This window comes from Tupaia chinensis, unplaced genomic scaffold, assembly GCF_000334495.1.
Source record: "Tupaia chinensis unplaced genomic scaffold, TupChi_1.0 Scaffold000180_1, whole genome shotgun sequence".
In the NCBI taxonomy this organism is placed as follows: domain Eukaryota; kingdom Metazoa; phylum Chordata; class Mammalia; order Scandentia; family Tupaiidae; genus Tupaia; species Tupaia belangeri.
The window spans coordinates 1,602,232-1,623,345 of record NW_006159655.1 but is presented as its reverse complement, the minus strand read 5'-3'; the positions used below and the strand labels follow the sequence as shown (position 1 = coordinate 1,623,345).

At 38.9% G+C, this 21,114-nt stretch overlaps 1 protein-coding gene across 2 annotated transcripts in view; it reads left to right on the top strand.

Moving 5' to 3' along the window:
• The first annotated feature begins 498 nt into the window (after positions 1-498).
• The window catches only part of MYOM1 (myomesin 1), a 176,755-nt gene continuing 156,139 nt past the window's right edge, over positions 499-21,114 (top strand). The window contains exons 1-2 of one of the 2 annotated variants that reach the window (XM_006146486.3): positions 499-642; positions 6,319-6,646. In XM_006146486.3, the coding sequence (XP_006146548.1) occupies positions 6,339-6,646 (308 nt within the window). In that variant the 5' untranslated portion in view covers positions 499-642; positions 6,319-6,338. The remainder of the gene's footprint in view (positions 643-6,318; positions 6,647-21,114) is intronic. The other variant, XM_006146485.3, reaches the window with a different exon arrangement.

Genomic DNA, 21,114 nt, shown 5'->3' with positions numbered 1-21,114 from the left:
GAAATAGTTACTGTGTGTAATCAGACCAAATATGTCACCACTGCAATCCATTGCTTGCTCAACTTTCGTTAACTTCAAGTTCTTTTTTTCCTTTATATCTTTTCAATGTACTGTACATGTGTTATGAACAGCACACCCAGAACCATATCTTGGCATTAAAATTCCATGAAGTCCATTTTAAGAATCAGATTACCACTCCTATTTTTAGCTCTCAACACAAACCTCTCTTTCCATTACACTTTAAAATATCTAGTGACAAAGCAATATTGAAAATAGCTCTTATAGCCAAATAAAAATCCTGTGTTTGGTTTTAATCAGGCCAGACCCATTGACTGGCATTAATGTAATTCCATTACTGAGGCAGCTACCTGCTCTGGCCTCTCTCCTCCTTCTGGTTTGGGACTACCCTCCCCAGTTGCTGCTATATTTATCTGCCTACTTGGCCATAAAAGGCTGGCTGTGTGGCCCTGACATTCTACTGCCTGACCACATGCATTATTTTTGAACTGGCCCCCAGGGTCCTGTCTTTAGCCCTGCCTCTTAACTTTTTCTTGGATTCAACCTAGGTGGAGTTTTCATTCTCTCAACCAGATTCTCAGCCACATCAGAACATTTCCACTACTGTTACTCCTTTGGAAACTGGTAAGTGTGACATTGAGGCAGAAGAATGTACTTGGGAGTTTATGTGCTTAGCAGCACTGATGTGTATGCAGTTTCTTTCTATCCTCTGAGCTCAGCAGTTTTCTCAAAGAGATATCAGAATAGCAGAGAAATGGAAAAGTGAAGCTCCTGGGAAGGAAACCAGAACAGCAGGGTGCCGGTCTGGGCTGGCACAGCCATTCTCTTGTATCACTATATTCTTTTAAAATTAAGCTGCAGTTCCTAGAACTCTAAGGCGGTTACTTGTATTTGTCTCACATTGAACTGTAAGAGTGTTTAACTTACAGTTAAATACTCTCCAAGGTATAGTTCAATGGTTTGGTTAGAATTTGAAATGGACAAGGGACAGAAAATCTGTGTTTTCATTCCTCCATGTGCCTGTAAACTCCCTGCTTACGAATTAGACCAAAAGGAGGCAAATTAACTCTGAAGTTCTAGTTTATAATTCAGTGGTTTTTGCTCTAAAAATTCAGTGTGGACAAACATAGGAGTGCATTATATTTATAACCTAAATATGGTTAATATTTCAAAGGCAAAGTAGATTTCCACATAATGATCCTAAATTTAACATCTTCTGTGGATCGTTTTCACCAGCTTTCAGAATTTAATGCCAGGACAAAAACAATCATATCAAGATTACAACTACAGAGTTTGAATTTCTTCTTAAATTTCCCAATTAATTTCAGAAATAAAATTTAGGTCTTAAGGGAACAGAGACAACAGAACCATCTTTTCACCCAACAAACCCCAGCTGTCATATGTTGGGGAGAATCCTTGCATACTCGATGAAGAGGAGGTAGTTGTACCTTTGTTCTAGAGGTCAGTGCTGTGACAACCAGCTCTGTTGACTTAAAGTCAAACCCTGTTTACTTGTAATATACTGTCTCTGTGCATGGAATATTAAGTATTGCTAAAAATAAATCTATTAGTGGAAAAGAGACTGGAAAATTGAATTGGGGCAAGATATTTAAAGATTTATTTTTTGAAAACAGCAGCAACTAAAATCATCTTGGTAGTGAATTTTGCTTATAACATAATATATAGGAAGTTCCTTTATTATTTATTTGGAAGTCATTCAAATAACATTTGTTGTGTTACAATGTAGTATATATCATTACAGAAACTTATCTATTTGTAACTGCTTAATGTAAATCTATATTAATATATCCTAACCTTTTGTTTTATTGAAATCCTCTTAAGAATTGTTCAGTATGTATAATAACTATTCTGTATATTTAAGAACAGAAAATAGTCATCTATTTAAGGGTTGAAGCAAAGTTGCTTGCTAGAAGCTATTTTTTTCCTCTTAGGAAATGCCACGTAGACTGATATCTTCCATGAGCACTAAGATAAATATTTCCACAGTGAAGTTTGCTGAATTTTCTTCTCTAGGGGATATATGCTGACTTTTAAAGCGGTTTAAATAAAAAGTAGCTTTAAACTTGACAGAAAACATGGCAAGTTTAGAAAGATTCATTTTCATTTAGAATTTTTTTAAGAAAAGCAAGAGTTGGAAAACACTGATTACTTCCAAACTAATTTTATTTATAAAATGTAAAAATAATCTTTCAGAACATGCACAAAAGCATTTAAAAAATTGGAGTGGAGGAAGGAACTTCTATGAAACTACTACTTCATCCAAAACTGTCCTTGCAGTGATAGGCCTTTTGTTAATGAACAGATCGCTCAAGAAAGCTAATGCAATGTTAGCTCCCTTACCTACGTTAAAAAACATATCTTTGACTTTTAGTAGAATTTTTAGCTCAAGTTCACAGCACCACTTATCACTTAATTAAGTATTGGGAACCAGCAGTTAGCGTAATGGCTGTGTCGCTGGACTCCCACGTAGTCGACCGTGGTTCGTGTCCCGGACCCGGTGGCTTAAAACTCAACGCCAGGCGTGTGTGCGTGCATGCCCAAGATCCCTAGAGGAGAATGGAGGAGAAGGGATTGCGGCATGACCATCCTCCCCGGGGGGTGATTTCTCGCTTTCTGTCTCTGTGTCTCTCTCTGTCTGTCTGGTGAGTGCACGTGCCCTATAGCGAAAGCCTCTCCAAAAAAAAAAATTAATATTAAGTATTATTAGGGAGACTAATAGCTTTCTTGTTTTTGTGTTATTTTAAAGGTTTTTGCCATAGTGAATGTGCATTTCCCTCTCTGAGAGGGAAAGGAGAGGGAAAGTGAGAAATCACCCCCTGGAAGATGCCCTCGCGCCAATCCCTTATCCTCCATTCTCCTCTTGGGATTTTGGGCACACATGCACATGTGCCTGACGTGATTTTCAAGCCACTGAGTCCAGAGCTCAAACTGCAGTTGGACAAATGGGAGTCCAACACCTTACCCGCCTCAGCACTGCTGACCCAGAAGTCTTCTTTTGTTTTTCTTCTTTCCTTACTTCCTTCCTTCCTTCCTTTTTTCCTTTTTTTTTTTTTTTTTTTTTGAGAAGTTTTTGCTATAGGGCTCATACACTCACTGGAGAGACAGAGAGAGAGAAAGCAAGAAATCACCCCCCTGCCCTGGGAGGGGATGGTAATGCTGCAATGCCTTCTCCTCCAGTCTCCTCTCAGAATTTTGGGCATACACACACACACACATACATGCGCTCAACCTGAGTTTTAAGCTGCCAGGTCCAGGACTTGAACCTTGGTCCACTACATGGGAGTCTAGCAACATAGCCATTACACCATCTGCTAGTTCTGGCCCAGAAGCCTTCTTATTTATTTATTTATTTATTTTTGGAGAGATTTTTGCTATAGGGCCTGCGTAATTACTAGAAAGATGGAGAGAGACAGAGAGACAGAAAGAGAGAAATCACCCCCCTCCCTCCACAGGGGGGATGGCCATGCTGCAATCCCTTCTCCTCCATTCTCCTCTCAGGATCTTGGGCATGCATGCACATGCGCCCACTGTGAGTTTAAGTCACCCGGTCCAGGACTCGAACTGTGGTTGACTACATGGGAGTCCAGTGACATAGCCATTACACCAACTGCTGGTCCTGAAGCCTTCTTATTTTTAGTGGAGCAAATAATTTTTCCGGTTTGAAATTGTACCTTTTTTAGAGTATTTCTGAGATGTGAGAGAGTGTGTTATGTGATAATACTAGCATATTCCAGGGTTCAATTCCAGAACTTTTCCATTTACAATTGTTCTCATTTGTTTTCCTGGTTTTCAATACCTCCTTTATACTGTTGTCTGCCAAATGTAAATTGTCATCCCAAAGCTGTCCTTGCTCCCAAGAGTCACATATTCAACTTCCTACTTAATATCTCCACTTGGAGGTCAAACAGCATCTCAAATGCAGACATTCAGACCACTCTCCTGGTCTTCCATCCTGAACTGACGCCTTCTCCTACTCCTTCTTATCCCAGGTAACAACAACTTCAATCTTCCAGTCGCTCAGGCAAAAACCTTGGAGTTGTCTCACATCACTCCTTTTCTTTCACATCCTAAATCAGAGCTTTCAAGAAATGCTATTAGGACTAACTGACCACTTCCCACCTGCCAGTGCTTACTGCTGTCATCTTTAGCCTGGACCATTGCAGTGGTCTCTGTACTTGCATTAGGGCCACCGTAACAAAATACTACAGCCTGAGCGGTTTACCAGCAGTCTATTTCCTTTCAATTTTGAAGGCTGGGAATTCAAGATCAAGGTATTGTCAGGGTTGGCTTTTCCTGTGTCTTCACCTTGACTTGTAAATGGACATCTTCTCTGTGTGTTTTTGTAAGTTTTTCCTCTGTCATATGTACAGCTCTGTGTCCCAATTTCCTTTTCTTAGAGGGACACCAGTCATATTGGATTACGGTCCACTCTAATGACTTCATTTTAGCTTAATTTCCTCTTTAAGGGACCTGTCTCCAAACACAGTCACATTCTCAGGTACTGAGGGTACCTCATATCACATATCATCAACATATGAATTTTGGGGGGAGAGGACCAATTCAGTTCATAACAACCTTCTAATTGATCTCCCAACTGTCACTTCAGATATTGATGCTCAACTCAGAGCCTTCCAATGGCTTTTTTGTTGTTGTTATTGTTAGGGAAACATGTACTCTCTGGAGAGAAAGGGAGGGCAGTGAGAGAGAGAGAGAGAGAGAGAGGGAGAGAGAGGGAGAGAGAGAGGAGCACTCCTCAGTAGGGCACAGCCATGCCACAATCCCCTTTTCTCCATTTCTCCATCCTGTCAGGATTCTAGGCATGCACACATGCACTTATGGCCAGTGTGCTTTTCTTTCAAGCTACCAGGGCCAGGATTTGAGCTGTGGTTGGTCATGTGGGATCCAGCTCCCTTAGCCACTGTGCTATGAGGTCAGTCCTCCAATTGCTTTTTAACCCTTTCTGAGTAAACGCTAAAGTCTTTACAGCCTATAGGACCCTAAACCATCTGCTCATTCTCTCCCCAGGCATGCCCCTCACCTCTCTGACATCATTTCCTGTACTTAATCACTTCCCCAACCCTAGCAGCCTCACTGGCTAATTTATCTATCTAGGAGCACAATAGATATGCTCATTCCTCAGTGCCTTTGCACTGACCTTACTTCTAGAACATTCTAAAACACTCTTCCCCCAGATATTCTCATGCATAGATGTCACTTTCCAGTGAAACCCCCCAATTAAGCTCTTTAGAATTATGCCCCCTAGCACTTTCCAGCTTTATTTTTCTCCATGGCACTTTGCACATTGTAATACATCTCATACTTTACTTATCTGTTTTCTCTATTGTCTGTCTCACTCTCTTTAATTTTTGCTACATGGTGCATGTGCTCACCAGAGAGAGATTAAGAGAGAGGAAAAACAAGAAAGCACCCATCAGAAGGAATGTCCACACCATAATCCCTTCTCCTCGACTGTTCTCATAGGATTTAGGGCATGCATGCACATATGCCTAGTGTGTTTTTCAACCCACAGGGTCCAAGGCTCAAACTGTGCAGTTGGCCATGTGGGATCCAGCGCCTTAACCATCAAGCTACTGGCTGGCCCTCTATGGCCTACCTCTGGCAGTAGATTATTATGTTCTATATAAAGTCAGTAGGGATTTTATTTGCACTGTTCACTGTATTTCCTGTACTGGAATAATTCCAAAATCATAATAGATGCTGATTAATTATTTGCTGAACGAAACCCACATTACTCTCAATCATTATATATTCTACCAGATGAAGCCTCGATCAGAATGAAATACCAGAGAATTAGAAATGTGTTTTATGAAAGGCCTGAAGAAAAAGCAAAATAGCCATGCTGGGAAAATTCTGTAAAGACCTCCTAGATATAAAGAAAAAAAAAAGGCACAATGACAGGAAGGGAGACATCTAGGCTATGAAGCAGGGGGTTTGTTGAATTACTAGCTAAGCTAAACTTCACATCCTTTCCCATTTACTCTTTGGAAAAGAAGTATCAACTTATTTTTTTAAAAATATATTTTATTTTAATTTATTTTATACATTCAGTAACTATACATCACTTAGCCTGTAAAGTGAATTTTCCCAACATGAATATACTTCACACCAGTCCAGTTGAGGATATTATACACATTATCATCAACAGATAAGAATCCATTTCTGTGTCCCATAAATGTCTTTCCTCACAATGATTTAAATGACTTATTCTATTGAATTTGTTCCTTACCGATTCACTCAAAAATTATTCTTTTCTTGTAGGTTGCCTGCTTCTCAAAGACATGATGTCTTTGCCTTTTTATCAGAAATCTCATGAGCACTATGATCATAGCTACCGCAGCAAGGACCTTCGCACCTCCATGAGCCAGTACCAGCAGGAGAAGAAGCGTTCTGCCATCTACACACATGGCTCTACAGCCTACAGCAGCCGCTCCTCCGCCGCACACCGCCAGGAATCAGAGGCCATCAGTCAGGCATCCTTCCAGCAGCAGGCCTCTCAGGCCTACAGTCTGGCAGCCTCACAGTACTCCCTTGGATCTGAAGTCAGTCGGAAAGCAGCCTCAGCCTATGATTATGGTTACTCCCATGGGTAGGTCAAAAGCAGTCTTTCCACCTTTTTTTCTCTTTTAATTGCTTTATTTAGCTTTATTTATTTATTTGAATTTGACCAGAGAGGGACAGAGAGAGAAAGAGAGAAAAGTGAGAAAGCAAGCCGCCACGTTTGGGACTTGAACTGTAGTAGGCCATGTGGGAGTCCAGTGCCCTTAACTACCAAGCCATTTGCTGGCCTCCTCTTTCCACCTTAGAGAAGAATCATGTGTTCTGAATAACCCTCTCAAGTCACTTTGTCCTTTCTTCTTAAACATCGCCACCCTATATTTACACTGGCTGTGCAGAGAGAACATGTTTTCGGAGACCTGAGACCTATATCTACCTATTTTCCTTTATTGCCTCTCTGAGATTCACAAAGTTTCATAATCACACTAGCAGGGCTTATTTGGGTTGCCATCTATGATATTTCCAAAAGGAGAGTTACTTTACAGCAGCAGAACCAGAAAATATCATTTTAACATTCCAGCAGGTTTTCTGGGCCTCAGAATGTTTCTGCTTAAATGAGAAGCCAGTATAGAATTTAAAATTCACAGGTCACATTACAGCAGAAACATTTTCTATTTTTTCAGTATCTGACAGCCAGTACTTAAATCTTGACTTGTTATTCCAGTGGCAGGCATTTTCTTTCACTGGAGCATATCATCAAAACATGGCATTATCGGTGTGTGTAAGAATAATAGGAACAAGATGTATTCCAACAAAATTAGATTTATCGACTCAATGCAATGAAGGAGACTATACACTAGCAGGGAAGAGAGAGTTTAGGATTTTAGGAAGAGTAGAGTTTAGATGCAAGTCTGTTCTGCACAACAAACCCAGGGTCTTGTTTCTATAGAAATAATAAAGTTAGGGTAAATGAGGACTGTTTCATCAAAAGCCCCTTACCTGGAGCCTTTTATCTGTCCTGGTCATTGAAGTTGCTTCTCTGTATCAACAAGTGACTAAAAGTCAAGGGTAAGATGACTTGTTTTGACTGAGTAATTTCAAACAGCATACTTAGTGATAGCCTTTAATATTAGAGAAAAACATTTCTCACTGAGTCTGTAATCTTTCAAAGGTGGTTACCATGGTAAACAGTAGTGTCCCTGGGAAAAATGTTGGTTCCTATTAATTTTGCACTTGGCTTTTCTGTATCTTGTTCCATTTCATGGATCTCGAGTAGACATTTGCTTTCTCCATCCAAGGCGATTTCTATTTGTTCATTCAAAATGAAATATTTCCTGGGATCAAAAAGTCCTCGTGGGCCAGCTCCATACTATAGTGGCTAAATGCTGAGCAGAAGAGGCTGCATCCCACATGGCCAACTGCGGTTCGAATCTTAGCCCTGGCACTGACACAGTGGTACATGCGTGTACATGCCTAGAATCCTGATGGGACGGGAAAATGGAAGAAAAGGGATTGCAGTATGATTTGGCCCCATCTTGGGGAGAGGTCCTTTCTCTCTGTCTTCTCATGTGTGTACATGTGCTCTGTTAGGAAAAAAACTGCTAAGCACTTTTGAGGTACATGTGATTTTTATTAAAAATCTATATTTCATAGAAAGAATTGCTAATATTCCATACATAGACTTTTCCTACCTATGTAATAAATAGCCACCTGTTGCCTCTAATCCTCTTCTCCAAAGCATCTGGTGTGGGTTACATTTTTTTGTTATAATTTTAAGTCTTATTAAACTTAAGTCCACAAAAATATGTTAGGGCACCTGAAAAAAGTATTTATCTCTGAGAATCTGAAAGTTACTGAGGAAATAATAGAATGGTCTGCATGACTGGGAGTGAGGGATTTTCTGAATCCTGGTTGGGTTTGAGTAGTGCCTGGTCTGCGGCGGCTGTTTGGTCCGTGACCGTGATCTCCGGGGAACTTGTGCTATGCTCAGTAACAGAGCCAGAGCCTGCTTAGGTTCACCTGGAATCTACGATGGCAACACTGGGAAATTCCATTTAAAATGAAACGGGATCATTTTGCAATCTCACTTTCATAGGTCATATTCTGCCATGGAGTATTCATAAGGACCTTGCATTGGCTGCAAATACGGACACATTCACTGAAGTGAATTCATTTCTTTTAGCAATTGCTTCAAGTGAACTGCCTCCTAAAGACAAGTTGGGAGGAATTTTCACCATGTGTGTGCCATGTGTGTGCGACAGCATCATTTTGTTCACCTGAACATATTCCGTAGATATGTTTAAGAACCTTATTTAGGAAAGCAGCTGTCTGGTATTTAAGAAGGATTATATTTAAATATCCGTGTTCCTGGACTGTCTGTGCTGGATATTTCCATTGCAGTTGTTAGCATAACTCCTATATATTTATTTCATTTCCCCAATGTTGTAAAATCTATAGAGTTGTATGAATTTGGATTTTAAAATTTTGTGTTTAAATGATTTTATTTTTATACAAGTCCTTTTAAACCACATGTGTAATATTGATATTTATTCACAAGATGCTACATTACATCAAACAGTAATTGAACCCTTGATCATATTTTACTTAGAAAAAAAATTTGTTCTGTATGATCTTTGGAAGACTTAGCTATTTTAGCTACAAAGATTAGCTACCTTAAATGATAAATTTTCTGTTGGGAATGGAACTGTAAATATTTTTCCATGTTTAGCTTCACATCTCACTCCTTCCTGATATGTATATTCTTATGTATTTTGGTAGGTATTTTATTTATTTATTTATTTATTTATTTATTTATTTATTTATTTATTTATTTATTTATTTATTTATTTATTTATTTATTTATTTATTTATTTATTTATTTATTTATTTATTTATTTATTTATTTATTTATTTATTTATTTATTTATTTATTTATTTATTTATTTATTTATTTATTTATTTATTTATTTATTTATTTATTTGTTGGTAGGTATTTATTAATGGCTTGCTCTGTTCGAACAACTCCAACTCCTAGGTAGAAAAATGTTGAACTAGAAAAAGAAAGAGGGAAATGCCATAATTTTTTCTTTCGTAGAATGCAACCTAAAAGACAAAGAAAGTCAACCTAATCCTGGAGTATTTTGGTCTTTCTTTTTTTAGAGTAAGAACTAACAGGTGCAGATAATAGTCTTTAAACACTTTCAAGTTTTTATAGTTCCTTTGGTTGTATTTTAGCTTGTTCAAAATGAAAGGACTTCTTCCTGCTCAGCATAGTATCTCTCTTTGGAGAGTGAATAGTGTTGTTAAGACCCTTGGAGTGGGAAATGTACCTTTGGGGAGTGCCTCTATGCACTAGGCTGGGCCTATTTTTAGCCTGTGCTTTGTAGTAGTTGTCCTGTTAATGTGGAAACTATGGGGATTTATATGTGCTCAGGACTTGGATGACCTTAGTGAGTCTTAGAACAATGGTTTGTTCAGTGTCAGTGTGGTTGCCCCACAGACTGGCTACTGATTGCGTTCAGAGGATGAGTTACAAAATAAATTCTGTAAGACTTGTTCTAAATGCCTTTATTCTTGGTCAGTGAGGGAAACAAAACAAAACAACAGAAAAACAAACTTAAGTAAAAAAAGTACAAAACTTCTCAGAATGACAAGAGTATTACTTTATACTACTAATAATAAACAAATATTATCAGGGATTAAAGAAGGAATGGTTCTTGTGACTACAACCACTGGACGAGGGTTTTTGTTTGTTTGTTTTGTTTTGTTTGTTTGTTTTTGAGAGAGATTTTTGTTATGGGCCCCATGTTCTCACTGGAGAGACAGAGACAGAGAGAGAAAAAATGAGAAATTACCACCCAGGGAGGATGTCCACACCACAATCCCTTCTTGTCCATTCTCCTCTTGGGATTTTGGGCATGCACACACATGCGTCCAGAGTGAGTTTCAAGCTGCTGGGTCCAGGACTCAAACTGCAGTCAGTCATGTGGTAGTCCAGTGCCTTAACCACTATATTACCCACTGGCCCTTGGGCAAGGGTTTGTAACCTCTGTCCATGAAATGAGTTTCAACAGAGTCTTGGATGATTTGAAATTATATGTGAAATTCTACACACATGATAATTTTTCTGGGGAGAGGGACTATAACTTTCACTGGATCCTCAGAGAAATCCATGACACGACTAAGGTCAGGACCTCTGCTCAAAGTCTGCATATAAGGGCAACCCCGTGGCCTAGTGGTTAAGAGAGTTGGGTCCTACATTGCCATGCATGCAGTTCAAATCCTGGCCCAATGGGTGCATGGGTGCCCCAGATCTTGACAGGATGGAGAAATGGAGGAGAAGAGATTGCAACATGACCATGCTGCACTGAGTGGTGCTTTCTCCCTCTCCCTCTCTCCTATCTCTCTCACTAGTGAGCATATGTGCCCTCTGACAAATTAAGGGGCAGGGGAGGAAGGACCATCTGCATATAAATACTAGACAGTCCAGCATGTGACCTGAGGACCCTTTTCCTAATATTATAAGGACTTAGGATAAAATAAGGCAGGTATTTACAGAGAATGTGGTATTATAGAAGCAGGATAACTTCTATTATGAATAAGCTGGATCAGACATTAAGATAGAAATAATAAAAGGAATAGTTTGTTGTACTTAGTAAGTAGGAATGAATAACTTTCAAAACCTGAGAAAAACACAACAGCATTCTTGGCTATTAGGATTTAGAACTGTCCCTCAGTTCACCATGGTAATGGTAGATGTTTCATTGTCTTATTCTAAATAGATTAAAATTGAACCCATATGATATAATTCATTACACCCTCTATTCCACTGAGTCTTTACAACAGCCTTGAGAAGTAGACATCATTATCCTCAATTTATGGTCGAGAAAATTGGAGACCAAGGAGATTAAATATCTTTTCTTCATTATTCTATTGACAGAGTAGTGATTTGAATTCCCATCCTACCAAAAGCCTTTCCCTTTCCATGGTGCCTAGTGACACAGTCAGCAACTTCCCTCCTCCATACTACTAGTTATTCTTTTTTTTAAGTAATTATTTATTTTATTTACTCATTCATTTATTTTTTTAATTTGACCTGAGAGAGACAGAGGGTGAGAGTGAGAGAGAGAGGAAGTGAGAAAGCAAGCCACCAGATTCAGGGCTCGAACCCTGGTCAGCCATGTGGGAGTGTCCAGTGCTTTAGCCACCATGCCACCTGCTGGACCCCCATACTACTAGTTCTTGAAGTATCAGTGTGTGGCTTTGCAGTATGCTCACTTTTATTTATCTCTCTTTGGAAAAGTCACAGAGCACAAAAATAACCAAGGTATAGATGGGACCAGCAGATGTCATAATGGTTATATTGCTGGACTCCCACGTAGTCGACGACAGTTAGAGTCCTGGACCCAGGGACTTAAAACTCATTGCAGATGTGTGTGTGTGTGTGTGTGTGTGTGTGTGTGTGTGTGCCCAAAATCCCAAGAGGATAATGGAGGAGAAGGGATTGCAGCATGATCATCCCCCCAGGGGGTGATTTCTCTCTGTCTGTCTCTTCAGCAAGCGCATGTGCCCTATAGCAAAAATCTCTCTAAAATAGATAAACAAACAAACAAACCAAGAAATAGAGATGTAAGGACACAAATTCTAAGAAAGAAAATCTTAGGGGTCAGGGCTGGCAGGTGGTTTGGTGGTTGAGGCACTGGACTCCCACATGGCCGACTGTGGTTTAGGTCCTGGACCTGGAGGCTTAACTTTCTTACCTCCCAACCCTGGTCAAACTAAAAAAAAAAAAAAAAAAAAAGATAATAAGAAATAAAATTGAATAAAATAATTCTGAAAAAAGAGAAGAGAAAATGTGAGGAATGTTTATGAATGCCAAATCTGGCCCCTTACTGGCTCCTTCATTTGCTGTTTAGAACCAGATGTGGAGATTCACGAAAGACACTAAATAATAAGAGTTTGGAAGTGAGAGTACTAAATCCCACATAGCATTCCAGGGCTCCTTGATTTTAAATTGTGACCCTCAAATACATTCATGTCACACTAACCAAGTCCCCTTGAGTACTGCTCAGATGTTAACCTCTTCCAAAACTATCAGAGTTTGCAAGGATCATGCTAACATTCAGACTAGTTCTAATTCAGACAAAAGATATCAATGCTAAAAATGGAGACCACTAAACAGCAGAGATTGAGAGAGACCTGAAAATATGTTCCATCTCCCACCCAAATATGGTTTCCTTTTTTTTTTAATTATTTAATTTTATTTATCATAATTATTACTATTTTTAATTTGTTAGGGCACATATGTTCACTAGAGAGAGACAGAAAGAGTGAGCGGGAAAGTGAGAAAGAAAGCCGCCAGGCCCAGGACTCAAACCACAGTCAGTCATGTGGGAGTCCAGCACCTTACCCACCACACCACCTGCTGGTCCCCTATGGTTATAAAAGCTGTTACTAAAGAATCTACTCCTGGACATTTTTGTGTCCTTATCTCAGTTGTTAATATAGGATTGGTGTCAATTTTCTATGTATGGTGTCAATTTTCATGTTATGTTATAACATAGTGGGATGGAGATAGTCTTTGAGGTTAAACAGGCCAATGCTTACTTGCAATTAATTAGCTTCGTGACTTTAGAATAAGCTAGTCAATCTCTCAGTTTCTTCTTCATCTGAAATTGTGGAAAATTATGGTCTTTCATGTTGTGAGGTATAAAAGAGATAAATCATGTAAGGTGTTAGTGTAGTGTCTGGCTCACAGGGAACACTTAGCAAGGTTGAAGCAATTATTCATTCATTTAATAAATACTTACTGAGTGCCTCGTGAGGGCTAAGCTCTGCAGATGCTTGAGATAAATACTAAACACATTATACTGAAATAAATGCAATTATATAGTACGCTAGATGGTAATAAATGTTATAGAAGCTATAAAAATAGAGCAGGGTAAAAGAGTATGCTAGATGGGAATGAAGGTTGGAATTTTATTTATTTATTTGTTTGTTTGTTTGTTTGTTTAAATTTTCCAGAGGGCACATACACTCAACAGAGCGGGGGGGGGGGGGGGGGGGGGGGGGGGTAAAATCACCCCCAAGCAGTGAGTAGTCATGCTTCTATCTTCTCCATTTCTTCATTCCATTGGGACTTTGGGCACGCATGCTCAAGTGCTCAGTGTGGTTTTCAACCCACTAGGTCTGGAACTGAAACCAGAGAGTTGGCCATATGGGATCTGGCTCCCTTAAATAACAGGCCATGATGTCAGCCTGAAGGTTGGAATTTTAAACAGGATGATCAGGCCTCATTGAAAAGGTGATATCTGGGGGCCAGCGTGTGATGTGGTGGTTAAGGAGCTGCACATTCCCATGTGGCTGACCATAGTTGGAGTCCCAGACCTGGTGACTTGCTTTCTCACTTTCCCTCTCTCTCTCTCTCTCTGGTCAGACTGTAATAAATGAATGAATAAATAAAATAAATAATTTTTGGGGAAAAAAAGAAAAGGTGATATCTGAGCAAAGACATAAAATAGCTGAGGGAAAAGTACACTGGGCATCAGGAACAGCTACTTCAAGGTCTTATCATAACATACCTCAGTGAGGCCAGTGTGAAGGAATGGAGAGTGATAGAAAGTAGGTGGAGAGATGTCATCAAGGTTTTGTATCCTTACTTTTAAAATATTTTTGGAAACAGTCATATAGACTCTTCTCTCAGTGAAATTTTAATTATTATACGTAAGGAAAAAGCACCCTAGTTCATTGGTAACAAAAATCAGTAAAATATTCTGGGATTTGTCCTCTAGTATTTAAGTACCCCCAAAATGATGAGTCACATTATTTTCTATATTGTGAAAGGTCAGAGGAAAAATCTAATGAAAGCAGAAAAGTCAGTTACTTCTTTAAAAGGTATTTGAGTCACATGTGCCCTGTAACAACAACAACAAAAAATGCAATTGAGTTATGTTCTGAATCCCCAAGTCCAACCCTAAATCCAAGAACAGCAGTCCTTACCATGTCTCAATCTTCTCCTCCCACTCTCTCAGCTATAAATGCATGGCTTGTTTGTGGAGAGAGCACTAGGAGTCTTACTCCTGGTAATACGGGTTTCATATAACTGGCACTTTATAGATTCATAGACCTGTGAAATATTAAAGCCAAGAAGGAACCAAAAGTTCATCTAATTTAAGTCTCTCCTTTCACAGACACATAGTCTGAAGCCCAGAAAGATGTTATTCATTCTTTGTTTCCTGTGCTTGGCTCTACATTGAAAATATTATTTTTAAAAAAGTTTATTCATTATTTCTTTCATGAGAGAGAGAAAGAAGGCTGAGGAGGAGGTCATTTCTAATAGAATCTTCATGCCATGATCCACTCCCAGTTTCAGCCAACCCAAATCAGACATACACACTCAAGGATGAGGAGGATTGGGGTGGGGGGGCAGGTCCAGAAGCATTACCACTGTGCCACCTTCTGGCCCAGAAAATATTATTTGTAAGGCTCTTGTGCAGGTTAAATCAAATTTAGATGTTACAAAATACCCCTAGAATGGCATTCATCTTTCCAAGGCAGGTGAATCATGCTGCAAGAAGGAAGGTATGTCCTTTCTTAGAGTGGGAATATAAGGAGTCAGTCAAAAGTGGAGGATGGGCAAAGAAATTACCTTCCTGAGCTCAGAGGCGAAATGTTAGCTCTGTCCCCACAGAGCCTTGGCCTCCACAAAGTCAGCACCTTCCTGTTGGCCAGGCAGAGAGGTGTAACTGAGCTTCCCACAGAGATCTCTGGACTCTGGAAGCCCCAGGGAACCATTGCAACAGGCTTGACCTTTTCTACAGAAGTCCTTTGAGATGAAATGAGAAAGCAGGAGTACCTCAAATCAGTAGGCAATATTCATGTAATGTCTAGTCAATCCTAGTGACCATCCCCAAAGCGGAATGGGAGGTAGGTGTCTGGGTCACTTTGTAGGTAAGTTAATAAGACTAGCTTTAACAAATTTAGGGCAATTCAGTCCTCAAAGAGACAGCCTTAGACTTCATAATGAATTTCCTGATACTGTTGTCAAGTGCCTTGTATACTTAATGTCTAGAAAACATAAAGATATGAAACAAACTCTCTACTACTGCTTAAAAATAGGCCATAATTGGGACCAACAGTTGGCATAATGGCTATGTTGCCTGACTCCCATGTAGTCGACCACAGTTTGAGTCCCCAACCCGGTGGCTTAAACTCATGCCAGGAGCGTGTGCATGCATGCCCAAGATCCCAAGAGGAGAATGGAGTAAAAGGGATTGTGGCATGGCCATCCTCCCTCGGGGGCGTTTCTCGCTTTCTGTCTCTCTGTCTCTTTCTGTCTTTCTGGTGAGCGTACATGTCCTATAGCAAAAAAACTCTCCAAAAAATAAATAGAATAAAATAGGCCATAATTTAGTCTGGCTATTAATTTCTGAAATAGTCAGAAATGGATAAAAACTGAAGGCTATGTATATATAAGAACCATAAGAGATTTAAATCTCTTGTCTTACTGATCTGTTCTTCTAGAACATACGACTATTCTATGTTCATGTTGATAAGTAGTTCAGGAACCCATAGTATTTGCCTTTTGATCATGGCTATACGTATTAGCTGTGGAAAGTTCCTAAAAAGACTAAAATGTTACTTGCCATTGGAGTTTTGTTTGTTTGTTTGTTTCGTTTTGTTTTAGTCGTTTCTGCCATAGGGTGTGTGTGCTTGCTGGAAAGAGAGAGATGGAGACAGTAAGAGAGAAAGTGAGAAATCACCTCCAAGGGGCTATGGCCACGCCACAATCCATTTTCCTTCATTTTCCTCTTGGGATCTTGGGTACATACACTCATGTACAGGGCATGATTTTCAAGCCACCTAGTCTGTGACTTGTACCATGGTCGGCCATGCCACATAACCCCTACACTACCTGCTGACTCCACCATTGGACATTTAAATCAGAAAAAATAAAGCCATAAATGGAAGAAAAATATCTGATTGTGCTTGTATTTAAGTCACTTTAAAAAAATTAAAAGAGATATTTCAATGGCCAAGTGAGTGAAATGGAAAGCAATAAAAGTGATACGTATAAGGTAAAACAAACAAACAAAAACAAGGGCCAGTAGGTGGTGTGGTGGTTGAGGCACTGGACTCCCACATGGTGTTATGGACTTGACCATGGTTCAAGTCCCAGACCTGGTGGTCCCCTTTCTGTCTGTCTCTCTGGTCAAACTGAAGAATAATGATAATAAATAAAATTAAAGGGACCAGCAGGTGCTGTAGTGGTGAAGGTGCTGGACACTCTCACATAACTGACCACAGTTCTAGTCCTGACTTGCTTTCTCACTCTCCCCACCCCACCCCCCTCGCTCTGTGTGTGTGTCTCTCTGGTCAAATTAAAAGAAATGAATGAATAAATAAAATTAAATAAAATAATTATTTAAAAATATCATAAATAGGGACCAGCAGTTGATATAATGGCTTTGTCACTGGACTCTCACGTAGTCTACTGTGGTTTGAGTCCTGGACCTGGTGGCTAAAAATTTATGCCAGGCATATGTGCGTGCGTGCTCAAGATCCCTAGAGGAGAATGGAGAAGGGATTGAGATGTGGCCATCCCCCAGGGGCGGGTGATTTCTCGTTTTCTGTCTCTCTGTCTCTCTCTGTCTTCCTGGCAAGGACATGCTCCTATAGTAAAAAATCAACTGGGGAGAGATGGTGAGCAGGTGACATGGTGGATAAGGGCACTGGACTCCCACATGGCTGACTGCAGTTCAAGTCCCGGGCCTGGTGGCTTGCTTTCTCACTTTCCCTCTCTCTCTCTTATTTCACTTTCTACCTCTCTGGTCAAATTAAAATAAATAAATAAAGTTAAGAAAATAAAGTTAAGAAAACTCTTTTTTAAAAAAATCATCTGGGTTGTATGGTAAGTTTATATTTAAATTTATAAAAAGCTTTCCCAACTGTTTCCAAAGAGTCTGTGCCATTTACATTTGTACAATGTATGACAATTTGACTTTATGTTTTGTTTTAGAGAGAGAGATTTTTGCTATAAGGCATGTGCACTCACTGAAGAGAAAAAAAGAGACTGAAAGCTAAAAATCATACCCCCAAGCCCCAAGAGGGGGTGGCCATGCTGCAATCCCTTCTCCATTCTCCTCTTGGGATTTGGGCACATAAGCACATGCATCCGATGTGAGTTTTAAGCCTCTGAGTCTGGGACCGCGGTCAACTATATGGTAGTCCAGCAACATAACCATTATGCCATCTGCTGGTCCTGAGGATTTGAGTTTACCTATATATTTCTGACATTTGTTATTTCCTGTTTAATTTATTACAACCATTATAGTGGGTGTATAAAGAGGTGTCACAATTTTGACTAACGATGTTGACCATCTTTTTATGTGCTTAGTAGCCATCTGTATATCTTCTTTGGTGAAATACCATTCAAATCTTTTGCTCATTTTTTAAATTAACTTTTTGTATTGTTGTTATGAGTTGTCAGTTATTTAAGTATTTTGGATGCAAGTCTTTTATTAGATATGCTTGCAAATATTTTCTCTCGTTTTGTGCCTATTTTTTCATTCTCTTAACAGTGTATTTTAAAGACCAGAACTTTTTAAATTTCATAAAGCTCAATTTACTAATTCTTTTCTTTTTCAGTCATGCTTTTGATCTTATAACTAAGAACTCTGGCTAGTTCAACACCTTAAATACTTTCTCTTATCTTTTCTGAGACTTCTTTTTTTTTTTTGGAGAGATTTTCACTGTAGGGCGCGTGCGCTCGCCAGACAGACAGAGAGAGACATAGAGACAGAAAGCGAGAAATCACCCCCCAGAGGGGATGGTCACGCCGCAATCGCTTCTCCTCCATTCTCCTCTCGGGATCTTGGGCACGCACGCACACGCGCCCGGCGTGAGATTTAAGCCACCGGGTCCGGGACACGAACCGCGGTCGACTACGTGGGAGTCCAGCAACATAGCCATTACGCTAACTGCTGGTTCCCGAGACTTCTATCATTTTAGCTCTTATGTCTAGAACTATGGCCCACTTTGAGTTAATTTTTGTGTGTAATGCTGACTAAAGTTCTAAATATATCCTTCACATATGATATGTAATTGTCTCAGAACCAATTGTGGAAAAGACTCTGCCTTACCTCATTACATCCTTTGGGACCTTTATCAAAATTCAATTGATCAAAGTCTGTAGCTACTTGGGAGGCTGAGGAAAGAGCATCATGACATAGCTAGACTCTATCTTTTAAAAAGTAATCAATTGACCATAAATGTAAGTGTTTATTTCTGAATTATCAATTCTGTTCTATTGACCTATATCCCTATCCTTACACCAGTACTGCACTGTCTTAATGACTGTTTTAGAAAACAGTAGTTAATTACTTACTTACTGCTTTATAAAAAGTTTTGAAATAGGGCCAGCAATAATGGCTATGTCACTGGATTCCCACGTAGTCGACCGTGGTTCAAGTCCCAGACCCTGTGACTTAAACTCACACCGGGCGCGTGTGCATGCGTGCCCAAGATCCCGAGAGGAGAATGGAGGAGAAGGGATTGTGGCGTGGCCATCCCCCCTGGGGGTTGATTTCTCACTTTCTGTCTCTCTGTCTCTCTCTGTCTGTCTGGCAAACGCACACGCCCTATAGCAAAAACTTCTCAAAAAAGAGAAAAAAAATGTTTTGAAATTTGTGAATGCAAGTCCTCAAATTGATTTTTTTGCAAAAATGTTTTTGCCTATGTAGTTCCCATACAAACTTTAGGATCACCTTGTCAATTTATATAAAGAAAAAAAATCTATTGAGACTTTGATAAGGATTATGTTGAATCTTTAGATCAATTTTGAAAAAAAATGTGTAATCTTAACAATGTTAAGTCTTCTATTTCATGAACATGAAATATTTATTTAGATTTTTAACTTGTAATAATGCTTTGCAATTTTCAGTGTGCGAGTATTTTACATCTTTGTTAGTTATTCCTTAAAATTTTATTTTTGATGCTCTTGTAAATATCATAATTTTATTCTTGTATTGTTCATTGCTAGCATGTAGAAATATAATTCATTTTTGTGTTTTGATTTTGAATCCTATGACCTAGTTGAATACACTAATTTATTAGCATTTGATGCATGTGTGGGTTCTTTAGGATTTCCTATATATACAAGATTATATAATTTGTCCTATAAGGTAGGCGTCTTCTTTTCTTTCTTTCTTCTTCTTTTATTTTAAATTATTAATTACCTTAACTAGAGCCTCCAGTTCAATACCAAACAGAAGTGGCAAAAATAGAGGAAAGCCTTCGGTTTTTTGTTTGTTTGTTTGGTTTTTACCATTAAGTATGCTATTAGCAGCAGATTTTTCATAGATGAACTTTACCAGGTTCTGGGAATTCCCTTTTATTCTTATTTTGTTGATAGTTTTTAACATGAATGAGTGTGAATTTTGCCAAATGTTTTTCCTGCTTTTATTGAGATGATAATGTGGTTTTTATTCTTTATTCTGTTAAAATAGTATATTACTCTAATTGACATATTAAGTGCATTCTTGTGATAAATTCGTTTGGTTTTATTTTTTAAAGAATTGTTTCTTTAATTATATTATTATTATCATTATTATTATTATTAAATTTGACCAGAGAGAGAGACAGGAAGAGAAAGTGAGAAAGCAAGTCACCAGGTCTGGGACTTGAACTGCCGTCAGCCATGTAGGAATCGACCACCCCAACCACCACACCACCTGCCAGCCCCTCCATTTGGTTTTATATGCTTTGTATGTTGCTGGATTCCATTTGCTAGTATTTTGTGAAGAATATTTTTTTCTATGTACATGAGAGATATTGGTTTGTAGTTTTCTTTTCTTTTCTTTTTTTTTGGAGAGGTTTTAGCTATAGGGCACGTACACTTGCCAGACAGACAGAGAGAGACAGAGAGACAGAAAGTGAGAAATCACCCCCCAGGGGGGATGGCCACACCGCAATCCCTTCTCCTCCATTGTCCTCTTGGGATCTTGGGCATGCACGCACACACGCCCAGCATGAGTTTTAAGCCACCGGGCCCAGGACTTGAACCGTGGTCAACTACATGGGAGTCCAGCGACAGTCATTATGCTAACTGCTGGTCCCAGTCTGTAGTTTTCTTTTAATATAATGTTTTTGTTTGGTTGAGATCAGATAATTCTGATATCATTAAATTAATTTGGAAATGTTCTCTTCCCTATTTTTTAAAAATTTAGAAATAATTAGTCATGTTTCCTCTTTAAATATTTGGTGAGATTTTTTTCATGAAGCCATTTGGGAATGGTTTGTCATTGTGGGAAAACTTCAAATTAATAATTCAATTTCTTTACTTGTTTTTGTTCTGTTCAGATTTTTTAATTTTTTTCTTGAAGTTTTGATAATTTGAGTTTTTATCAGAATTTGTCCAAGTCACCTAAGTTGTTTAATTTGTTGGCACAAAGGCATCTATACTATTTTCTTGTGGAGGTCTTAATTTCTTTTTTTTTTAAAAAGAAATATTTTATTGAACTTTATTTTATTTATTTATTTATTTATTTATTTATTTATTTT